General features: G+C 39.7%; 1 protein-coding gene across 2 annotated transcripts in view; it reads right to left on the bottom strand.

Annotated features, from left to right (window-relative positions):
- PPP1R12A (protein phosphatase 1 regulatory subunit 12A) overlaps positions 1-8,076 on the bottom strand; it is a 161,438-nt gene extending 153,362 nt beyond the window's left edge. For both annotated transcript variants that reach the window (XM_003259586.3, XM_012500121.2), the window contains exon 1: positions 7,573-8,076. In XM_003259586.3, the coding sequence (XP_003259634.1) occupies positions 7,573-7,809 (237 nt within the window). In that variant the 5' untranslated portion in view covers positions 7,810-8,076. The remainder of the gene's footprint in view (positions 1-7,572) is intronic.
- Positions 8,077-12,442: the final 4,366 nt, after the last annotated feature.

Raw genomic sequence — 12,442 nt, 5'->3', positions numbered from 1 at the left:
GGCAACACAGGGAGACCCTGTCAAAGAAAAAAAAAAATTAGCTGGAAGTGGTGGCACATGCCTGTATTCCCAGCTGATCAGGAGGCTGAGGTGGGAGGATCACTTGAGCCCAGGAAGGCTACAGTGAACTATTTTCATGCCACTGCACTCCAGCCATGGTGACAGAGTCTGTCACCGTCTCAAAACACACATACACACATCACACCCACACACACACCCAACAACTGAAACAATATAAATCGCTATTAGGGTAGAGAAAAATAAAGGTAGTTAAAAATTAAATTCTATGTCCTGAAAAAAGGAGTGTTTCTTGTTGCTGCTGATGTATTCTGCACATAATGGTAAGGCAAAAATAATCTTGGCACTTCCTAAAATTTAGGACAATTTCGAATTCTGAGATTAATTTAGATACAGTACTATTTCACTTCAATTACCATAGAAAGGTCTTAAAAGTATGGGCTAGCTAAAACAAAAGTGGATGAAGAAAAAAATTATATGTTTCACTTGATTTTCAGCTAATTTACAGAGAAGCCTCCAACTACTAAACACCACCATAATGATGAAAAGATTTAAGAATATTTTCTTCTTCAGACTTCAAAGAAGATACCTGGCATAGGGTAAAGTTTGAGCTTTGGCATCAAACAGACCTGCATAAGAATTCCAGCTCTGCCATTTATTTTCTTGTTAACCTTGAGCAAGTGAAAAAGCATGTTGTGAAAATTAAACTATTGTTTGGAAAAGCATTGCTCCTCAATAAAACACTGATTAAGTCATGTCTACTACCTATCTGACTCCAACTGAGAATAAACTTGCAATTGTTGGAGTTCTTCAATCTTTCAAAGAGGTATACCAAAATGCCAATACCTCATCATCTTTTCAACCTTACTGTGGAGCCCCACAAACTTTCAAAAGAAGGGTGGAGTAAAAGATGGCAATTTTTTGCAGGCAGAGGCAATGAAAATAGCAACTTCATATAGTGTCAAGAAGTAACACGTTATGATAGTAACAAAACAATGTTTTATGCCTCCTCCTATTAAAAGGTTTTTAAATAGTTTTCTTTTAAAAATCATCTAATAAGATTTTTAAAATACTTTTCTTATGTGAACTGTAATTTTTAAATGTGGTAATAACAAATGGATGATGAAAAACATTTCCTCTATTCCATCCAGTGTTTCTACCTGGCTACACTAGAAAATGCTCAGTCACAGCTTGCAATCATACTGTAGCTGAGGCACATGAAAGATGGTCTTGGTTATGACACCTCAAAGTCAGACCACAAAAGTGTTGCCAGGAAGCACAGAGGCAGCAACTACAGAAAAAGCATTATACCAACAGCAGTGTGGGCACTGGTGCCCTACCAGCACACGCCATACATGGCTAGGGTTGCCCACTTATTTGTAGGAAGTGAGGGGCCAGTTTGGGGTTGGGAGGGTTTTATTTGTTTGTTTAGGTAGGTTTTTAAAAATGGATTTAGGATGATTTCAATAAAAACTTTTGAAAGGCATGAGCATAAAGTGTTATAGCTTTTCTAAAAAGAAAACTATGTAGAGAAATATTTTACACGCACATTCTTTTAGACACAAATTTTAATGCTCTTTAAAAGTTATCCAAGAGGTCTTCCAAGATCTTAACATTCTCCATCAAAAAAAGGGTAAACAGTTACAAACTATAAACTCTTAATTCAGATTTTACATAGTAATCAAACTATTTGCTAACAAGCAACTCAAAATTAATTGCTTCCAGTCTCTTTTACACTTCACATCTTAAGACTACACAAAAGTATTCCTTTTGCTGACGAGAGGATCACATATTTTACAAAGATACTTAAAATGGCTCCCTTAGAAGTAGATCAAATTTGTATTTTAAGATCAAAAGGATTTCATATTAAACCTATCTGTATGTCTGTATTGGAAAGTAAAAGAAAAACTTTTAAAATTGTAATAGCATAGAACATGGAACTAATCCTACTTTGTATTCCTCTAGAAGTGGTACCCAACCTTGGCATCAGGAACCAGTTTCGTGAATGACAATTTTTCCACAGATGGGGGTTGGGGAGTGGGGCCAGATGAAACTGTTCTACCTCACATCATCACCAGGCATTAGATGCTCATAAAGAGCACACAACCTAAATACCTCACAAGCGCAAGTTCACAATAGGGTCCGCGCTCCTATGGGAATCTAATGTCGCTGCTGATCTGACAAGAGGCAGATTTCAGGCAGTAATGCTAGCTTGCCAGTGTGTCGCTCACCTCCTGCTGTATGGCCTTGTTCCTTACAGGTCGTGGACCGACCTGTCCACGGCCTAGCGTTTGTGAACGCCCGCTCTAGAGGATCTAGCTCAGACTCTTACAAAGTGAATAATTAATTAATGACTCAACTGGATATAATATTTTTCTACCACTTAACCAATATCTAGACTGCTTTAGAATTTAATAGAAAGAAGGTCGATATTAAGAATTTTTTAGGCCGGCCACAGTGGCTCACACCTGTAATCCCAGCACTTTGGGAGGCCAAGGTAGGCGGATCACTTGAGGTCAGGAGTTCAAAATGAGCCTGGCCAACATGGTGAAACCTCATCTCTACTAAAAATACAGTAACAATTAGCCAGGCATGGTGCCACGCACCCGTAATCCCAGCTACTAGGGAGGCTGTGGCAGGAGAATCACTTAAACCTGGGAGGCGGAGTTTGCAGTGAACCAAGATTACGCCGCTGCACTCCAGCCTGGGTGACAGAATGAGACTCCATCTCAAAAAAAAAAAAAAAAAAAGATTTCTTAAAAATCTCAAGATATTAAAATATCTTGAAATCTACAACAAAGTTTTTAATTTGTTTCATAATCACACAAATTCCATTATGTGCAAGAACAATATGCTAAGTATCTGATGTGAAGGTTTCAAAAATGTATCTCACAACATACAAATAACTTAAAACTTCCTATTGATGATTTGAGGTAAAAAAAATAAAATTCAATAAACCTTTAGTGAGCATCTACTATGTGCTAGGCTCTGGAAATACAAAAATTGTGGAAGATTAGGTCCTCAGAGGCTACAAGGGAAGACAAACACAAACACTATTCAGTAAAAAGTGTTTTTATTGCAGGAGAGGCAGAATATAAGGTACAGTGAACACCCCAGAAAAGAGAATGTGAATCTTGAACAATGACTAGAATTTTAATTGGCAAACAAGGGAGAGAAGATAAAAAGCATGGCTAAAGGCATGGAAATAAAAAATGTAAAGATCTAGTTGAAATGTAAGCAAGTTAACCAATTTCTATAAAGGATACAACACAATGGAGATATATCAACCATAAGTTAAATGATAAAATGTACTATATCCAAATTTAGAGAGAGGAGTAACACCATCAGAATGATACTGTTCAAAGATTAATATGACAGCAATATGCATGCTAGATTAAATCAGGGAGAGAATAGAGGCAGGAAAAACAATTAAGCTATTACTATACTCTAGGGATAAAAATAAGGCTAGGTGCGGTGGCTCACGCCTGTAATCCCAGCACTTTGGGAGGCTGAGGCAGGTGGATCACCTGAGGTCAGGAGTTCAAGACCAGTCTGATCAACATAGAGAAACCGCATCTCTACTAAAAATACAAAATTAGCTGGGCATCGTGACACACACCTGTAATCCCAGCTACTAGGAAAGCTGAGCCAGGAGAATCACTTGAACCCGGGAGGTGGAGGTCTCGGTGAGCCAAGACAGCGCCACTGCACTCCAGCCTCGGCAACAAGAGCGAAACTCCATCTCAAAAAAAAATAATAAAATAAAGTAATAAAGGTATGAACTAGGTTGCCAGTAAAGAGTGGCAAAGAAAAGAACTGATGCCAAGGTAACTGTAAAGAAAAGACTGAGCTAGAAGATAGACTGGATTATGCATAGACAAGGGGAATGAGTAAACAATAACTAAAATGTTTAACTTGATTCTAAAGATTAATATATCATTAACAGAAACAGAAACATCAATGAGAAGACTAGGCTTGATAAGGAAAGATAGACCTGTTTTAGGTGAATTTAAAGAATTTCTGACGATGTAAAATTGTCTTATAATTAAATTAATAATACTTTTAAAATAATTAGTTAAAAAGGATGCTGGTAAAGTCTAAAGATAAGTATCTCTAATGTTAACGGATAAACGTAAAATTATAATACTGAATTGCAATTATGAAAATCTGTATTTGAACAATAAGAAATCCTTTGAAGAAATCACAAAGGTTAACGTGAATACAGTAGTTGCCATTCTATGGCAAAGGGGATGAACTTGTATTTACTGTATTACTACTTAAAAGACATTATTAAATATAAAATTACAATACATTTAATATTTCATTTTAAATCAATACATAACCCAAAAAAATGGAAATGAGGCTTGGAGCTTTGCAGAAATGAGGGAACCGTAAACTGACTTGGAAGTCACTGGCACAGAGGAAAAAGAAAAGATTTTAAAGTTAAAATCAACAGGCTAAACTCAAAACTGCTGGAGAAAAATCTCAGCCCTGTATTTTATGCACCGCAGTATCAGTAAGAATCAGCAATAAGGCATTCTATGTATAACCTTATTAATCTCCTTAAATCTTTACGAAGTATGCTAAAATAGAGATATAATCACATACTGTAAAACTCTACCAGGTAGCTATAAAATCAGAAGCTGATTATTGCCCCATTGGTAATAATGAAATTCTACTCTAGACCTCGGTTCTAGAAAAACCAGAAATTTATATCTATGGTTAACTTTGTGCTGTTTGGTAGCTTTGGGGGTCAGGTCCCAGGAGGAGTGGATGGGTGAGAAAGGCTATTCTGGAGACTAAGATAGGAAATTTGACAAGAAACGCTTTTTCTTCCATATAGAAGACTTATTTCTATACAAAAAGAACAGCTGAAGACTGGATATCTTTTATAACTTCTAATGAGGGAGCACATTCAACAAATAAAAGCAAAATATTCGATTTTTAAAAGTATATTTGTGGGTTGTGATGTTCCTAAAACTTTTCTCTTGACAATAAAATTTAGAACACTTGATCAAAACCAAAAAGTAAATGAATATTCAAAAAAGAATAAACAATTAACCCGGTTATACATTTTAGGTATTCTACGATTTTTTGAGAGGTTAAAGTTTTAAAGAACTATTCAAGAACTATTAAATCAGTGATTTTAGTTTTTATAATTAAGTATGGAAAACAAGCTAAGTTCAAGAGATTTCTTAAAAGCTTAAAACTTTGTGTGTGTGGTTTTTAATTTTGTTTATTGTCTTTCACTAACTGTTGTCCTAAATTTGCCCAAAGTGAACTCCCTGTTTTCATAGTAACAATGGGAAAAAAGTACAACAGTTGATAAATAAGAAATGAGAGTGAAGAAAACATAACAAAAATTTTAATGCTTGATATTTTAAAGACTGGCTTCACTGATTTAAGGAATTTGCAGATAAGGAAAAATGTTATGGAAAAGGGGAGGCGGTTGGAGATTATCGGGTCAAACGCACACAGTGACAAAAAGTGACAGAAAGATATTATGAAAATGGTGTAAATTTAGAAACTTCTGTTTGTCAACTAAAACAAAATACCCAATAAAGATATATCTACACAACACCAAACTGACCACTGAATTCAGTTAATCAGGAAGACAATGGTAAGTCTGATAATTCTTGTAACATGGGAATATTGAGAGGAGAAAAAAAGATCTTAAGAAGGCAGTTAAATGTATTTTCTCTTCCTCCCTAAACCAATATTACAATAATGTAAATATCAAAACTTTTTGTCTTCCTCTAGGCCAATACAATTGGGTTCCTCCACGACAATAGTAACTTTAAATTTCTATCTGACAATTTGAATAAAACATACTGATGCGAACCATTATCCAATTATCCTGACCTCCTACAGTAATAATCGTCTTTCAAATCTGTTTCACACTAAAACGTGTAAAGTACACTTGAAAGAAATTTGAAGATTCATCTTATATAATTACATAATCATTTTTAATGCCAAAAGTTTCCTTCATTCTCAACACCATGGTTTTAAAATCTTAACAGTTATGGTATGCCTTAAATAAACTTCACCCAAATAAAAACTTTGCTATGCATTAGAGAATCTAAATTAATGAAATTGAGAAAGAGCTAGATACCCCGCTATATTTTTACTGGGTGCCACATTTTTAATTCCATATTTGTCCTGCAATTTGTCAATCATTTCAATGTATCTAGTCAACTTTGTAAACAAAGGCTATACTCCAAATCTGATATGATAATTCCATTATATAAAATTTAAAATGGTCATCACTCCCTTAAACAGTAAGCAGTACAAGGAAAAATGTCACTACACACGTCTTTTAAAAAGGCATCAAGTTAATATTCATGAAATACAAAGCCTTGTTTCAACCAAGGCAACTTTGAGATAGCTTACAATTCTTTTCATTGTAAGGGGAAGCTATTGCTGCAAAGTCATTTTCTATTACAGTTATTCCAAGTTGCCCGCTAAGAAAGTAGAAAAAGCCTATGCCTTGTCACCTATTACCATCACTTAAAAACTGCTTTTTATGCAAACCTCTAAGTGGTTGTGTTGCTTTTGGCCTGTTAAAGGCAAGGCAACATTATCTCTGGATTGCCAATAGTTTCTCCTTATTTGGCTAACACTGAGAGATCCCAATCAGACTACTATAAAACTTTAACATGCACAAAGCATCCATTTTGAGAAAAGTTTGTGACCAGCTTTCTTTTTTCCCACCCCCAAAAGAAAAACCAGAGCTTGGAAACGGGCTTTGAAAACAGTGTCCCCTATTTATTCTTCTCTTTCTAACACCAGTGCACACCCCAGGACCTGGGGCTCAAGGATCTCTGACACTGCGGCAAACTTCGAGTATCAGACTCAACACGTTCCGGTCCGGAGGTGGGCAAGCCCTTTAGAGGGCTTCCTTACTCTGCCCACTTCCATCCCCTTCCTTTCGGCCGGTGCAGATCAGCTAATTACACCCTGTTTTCCCCTCCCCAGTGACCAAGAGTAATAAATGAGAAAACAGGAAATCGTTCGCTCAGGGCACACGGCTTAGGGCTCTAGATTACTATTATTATCATCATCATTTGTAATCAAGTCCTAAAAAGTGCAACAAATCCAATGCCCACCTACAAGTCAAAGATGTTCATCTGCCTAAGCGTTCCTAATGCCCCTTGTTAGTTTTCTTCCTTCAGCATCCAACCCTCCGAATATATCACTGACACGGGGGCCCAGGCACAACCCCACTACACCCCTCCTTGTCTCGACCCCAAATCCCAGACTCATGCACGAATGGCCCTGGGGCCCCAAGACGACCACAGTTCCTTTTCCCCTATGCCCCGGAAATCACCCGGTTCCCAACTCCACCAGCAACTGTTCTGAAGGGGGGCCTCAAGCCCAGCGCCCTCCCCTCCAGCAGCTCTCCCTCCCGCCCTCTCGGGAAACCGCCCCCTCACCCCGCAGCAGGGAGTCTCCCGCCGCCCCCAGCCTCAAGAGGTGGAGAACTGAGGGCAGGCCCCGGCAGGAGGCCGACGAGAACCCTCAGGGTCAGGAGAGCCGGCGGCGGGGCGCACAGACCTGGTGCAGGGCAGTGAGTCCGTCCACATTGGCGTAATTGATGTCGGCGCCGCGGTGCAGCAGCTTGAGGACCTCGTCCGTGTCGCCGCTGGAGCAAGCAGCCAGGAAGACGGCGCCATCGTCGAACTTCACCTTGGTCTTCTGGCGCTTCACCACCGGAGGCTCGAGGTCCGTCTCGGAGCCGATCCAGCGCTTCAGCTGCTCGTTCCGCTTCTGCTTCGCGTCCGCCATCTTCATCCCCTCTCCTGCCGCCGGGTCTTCTTATCGCGAGGGGGGGAAGGGGGAGGCGGAGAGGGAAGAGAGGGGAGGCAGGGGGTGTGTGAATGTTTCTATGAGTGCGGGTCAGAGGAGGGCTGGGAACCGGGAGGAGACGCTCGAGACTTCCAGTATCCCACAGAGCACTGGGGCGGCGCGCCCGGCCGAGCGGACCTCCCTTCCTACCACAGAAGCCCTCCCGCCCCCAGCACGGCCACCCGTCATCGGCGGCCAATCTAACGTAACTTCGCGAGATCCGGACTGGGAGGTGCCCTTCGACCAGTGCGCATGCGCCCTGGGCCTGCGCCCGCCCCAGGAAGAGCGCTCCCGCGAACTTTGGCGGGGGTGGCTGGGCCACCGGAGGGAAGCGGGTGTGGCCCAGGCAGCGGGGGCTGGGACAGACCTGGAAAGGAGGAAGCGGGGAAGGAAGGTTGTCCTGTCGGGCTGGGGGCTCCCGGGAATCCGGAGGCCAGCAGTGGAACCGCAAGGCTCTACAGGGCAGAGCTGCCTCCCGGGTTGTCTCAGCTACGCCGAGTCGTTGGCTCAGGGCGGAGGATTTTCCTATTGGCTGCGTTATTTGAATGGAATGGAGGATAGGTCGTGAAGTAGGTGCTGGTGGTTGCTCTTTCTAAGGAACTCAGATGAACTTGGGCAGGTCAGAATTAATAACATTTTAAAAGTGGGGTCTGTGTAGCCGAGGGTTTAATGGTAAGTTCTTCAAGTGACCACCTATTGACAAGGGTTGACCTGCGGTAATTGCGGTGGCTTCCTGCCAACCCCCACTTTAGAAATGTTTTTCCTCCTCTCTTTGCTTGTTTTGTTTTGCTTTCGCTCACGCTTGGGTTCTTTTCGTTCTTCCTTCAGTGCTTTAAGCCTGTCTCGTACTACCCATAAGCTTAGCTCAGCCTTACTGGTCCTTACCTTTTAAGGGATTTCTGGTTACAGCTCCGTCTCTTTCTAAGGTGGGGTGAAGACCTAGCTGCGTCTAGCATTTAAACGGAACGTTAATGAAGGCAATTAATTAAACCACTATTTATTGAATACCTACTGTGAGCCAGTAACTGTACTAGGCACTGAAGATACAATGAAAAATATGACATTTATTTGAACCACCTCCTGAGTTCACTCGCCCAAACAAGACTGTAATTTATCATCGTCATAAAAAAAAGACTTTAAATTTGCCTTGTATGACTACACGCGCACACACATAGGATTTGTAATACTGATGTCTTATGAGCCATCTATCTACAATCTCCACTAATTGATTTTACTGAACACTACATTGTTACCATCCACTACTATTTTTAGAGCATTTAGAAAAGCCAAGATAAAAACCACAAAACCTTACCATGGAAGTTTAGGGATCATGTAGACTGAGTCCCTCAAGAACTAGTTAATTTACTTAATTTTACCCAGAAGTAGGATTAGAATTCACTCAGCAAATACTATGCACCTGTTCTGGGTCAGGCATTGTTCCAGGTGCTGGAGATAGAGCAGTGAACAAATAAGCTTTTCTTACTCTCAGCATGATGCCTTTTCCAGTGGACTACTTCACAGCCTATCTTATTGAGAAATAAAATAATTGAGTAAAACATGATTAGGAAACTGCCTGCCTGTGAGACAATTTTCTGAACCACAATTATTAGGATAGCGATAGAATCCAGGTTAGGATAAAAATATTTCGTCTGAAAACATTGTAGAAATAGAAAATTAAAGTAATATTCATAAGTGTACCACTGTATGTTCCTTACATAAAGATAACATCAGACCTTTGAATACTCATGGTGTTAGGTGCTGTAAAACATTGTTAGCACTAAAATACAAAATCCCTATCCACAGAATACAGCTGTCAGAATAAAAGAAAGGAACTTGAGGATTGCCTTGTCAGCTCCTGTCTCTACCTAGGCAAACTGACAGCATATACTGTTTTCCAAGAACGTTGTGGCCTATTTGGTAGCTCTTAAAAGTGCCCTTGGAGTATAGATGGGAATCTCAATATTTCATTCAGGCAAAAGGAATTTAGTGGGAAGTATGCTATTCCTGATTCAAGCACTTATTTCAGGATGCAAAATTAATAAAAATTTATTAATAAAACATAATTAAGTTCATTCAGTTCCCAGAAGCTGTCAGGAAAAAAACAACCAACCAACGAGGGGTGTTATCATGTGCAAATTTCACTGAATTTAGTTTTTCTTCTTTTGTGGCTCTAAGGGTCAAGACGCTCTGTGTTAATATTGAAAGTACTCTGAAACTGCCACCTACTTTGTCTTTAGGGAGGATTTTTTTTAAAATTGTTGTTAATGAATTAATGGTACTGAAGACCTTGGGTTAATTCCAGAACAAGCAAAATTTTTTTATTGACACACACAGTCCCAGCACAGTGGCTCACACCTGTAATCTTACCACTTTGAGAGGCTGAGGCGAACTCTGCCCAGGAGTTCGAGGCTGCAGTGAGCTATCTGCACTACAGCCTGAGCGACAGAACTAGACCCTATGTTTACAAAAAAAAAAAGACACACACACACACACACATGCTTTTATTACATATTTGTCTAAGCAGAACAAATGGAAAAAATGCAAATATTTTCACTTCCTAATGGCTTCTAAACAGATTGGGATGTGAGGATACATTTTAGCTCCTTTAAAGCAAATTAAGCCTTAAAATAGCAGTACAAATAAAACTATACTTACTAATTTGCATATATATAAGAATATATTTTTGGCTGCACCAAATCAATCATATTGGACGTTTTTGTTTTTGAGACAGGGTCTCACTCTATCGCTCAGGCTGCAGTGCAGAGGCATGATCTCAGCCTTCCAAGTAGCTGAGACTACAGGTGCATTCACCACCAGGCTTAGCTAATTTATTTTTTAAGTTTTGTAAAGATGGGGTCTACCTATGTTGTCCAGGCTGGTCTCAAACTCCTGGGCTCAGGTGATCCTCTGCCTCGGCTTCTTAAAGTGTTGGGATTACAGGCCTGAGCCACTGCACCTGGCTGGGGGTTTTATTTACTACATGCACAAGATTGTCAGAATGAGATCCGTGTGTATCTTTTTCAAAGTTTAATCACACTACAGACATTCCTTATCATTAATTTGCTTGCTAATTATGATCAACTTAATTTAAATTATAAACATATTTGAAATGCTGACATGCACAGCTTAGATTTGTTTCTGCTATTATAATCTCTGTTAAAAATGTACATAAGATTAATAAATACGTTGATATATTTATGTTCTCCTTATCCCTAATTTAAACCTGAGATACTAATTTACATTTATACACTTGAGAATAGAACAGTCAACAAGGACCTTGTTTCTATCTCCTGTATTGTACACCTGGGCCAAACTCTCTTCCATTGCTTAATAATTTCTTTCCAGTGTTTTATTTAAGAACCTGAAGAAACGGCTGGGTGCAGTGGCTCATGCCTGTAATCCCAGGACTTTGGGAGGTCAATGTGGGCGGATCACCTGAGGTTAGTAGTTCGAGACCAGCCTGGCCAACATGGCAAAACCCCTGTCTCTACTAAAAATACAAAAATCAGCTGGGCGTGGTGGCATGTGCCTGTAATCCCAGCTACTCGGGAGGCGGAACCCGAGAATACAGGAGAATTACTTGAACCAGAAGGCGGAGGTTGCAGTGAGCCAAGATTGCGCCACTGCATTCCAGCCTGGGTGACAGAGCAAGACTCTGTCTCAAAAGGAAAAAAAAAAAAGAACTTGAAGAAAAGTTTACAATCTGTTCACATCATAATTTATTTAGTCCTACCCAGGGAGTTGACCAGAACCAACATGGAACCACCCGAACTTGCTTCAGACTCCATTGCTAGATCAATCCTGATTTCTAGATCATAGCATCTAATCTTTGCCTTGCCTCTGGATTACAAGGTGAGTTTCTAATTTACTTTAGGGTAAATTTTCTGCCACATTTGACTTCATTTCAAGAAACTAACCCTATCACAGTACTAGTAGTGGCTAATATGCTCATAAAGCTTCTTTGGTCCCCCAAAACTAGGACTCAGATGAGTGTCTGGCAACAATCCAAAGTGCAGTTATACTGCTAAAGAGATAACTCACCTCCATTGCACATGACTCCCAACCTGTATCATGTGACAGAACATCACATGCCCCTTTCATGTGAATTAATTTAATGTTTCCCAAACTTTATCAATTTTGTTGCCAAATTCAAGAACCACAAATACTAGTATTTGCTTAATGTTTTCTTTAACCTTTTTAAGACAAATTTATTTTAAAGTAACATTATGTTGCTTTGGTAAGTGAAAAACATTTCCACTTGACATAAAGAAGACTGTTAAAACAAATACAATGAAAACAAAATATTAGTTAGGTTGTCTGTCAAGGGTCTGAGCCCAAGCCGTGCTCTCAGTTTGTTAAAAAAGGGATATTGGTAAGGGTTGGACATGTGAGCATCAACCTAAGATTTTTCAGTTTAGCATAATCGGAAAGATTAAAGGTAGTGAAAAAAGAATATTGTGCTAAGTGCTTCACTGTTGTTTTAATGTTACGTCTACCTTATAACATTACGTCATGTACCACCCGTCTACATGTCCTACACTTTAGGAAACTGACTGACTTTAATTAGTATGTGTAATAA

Source organism: Nomascus leucogenys, chromosome 10 (genome assembly GCF_006542625.1).
Source record: "Nomascus leucogenys isolate Asia chromosome 10, Asia_NLE_v1, whole genome shotgun sequence".
NCBI classification, from domain to species: domain Eukaryota; kingdom Metazoa; phylum Chordata; class Mammalia; order Primates; family Hylobatidae; genus Nomascus; species Nomascus leucogenys.
Note: the sequence above shows the minus strand (reverse complement) of the source record. Positions and strands in the feature narration are given on the sequence as shown.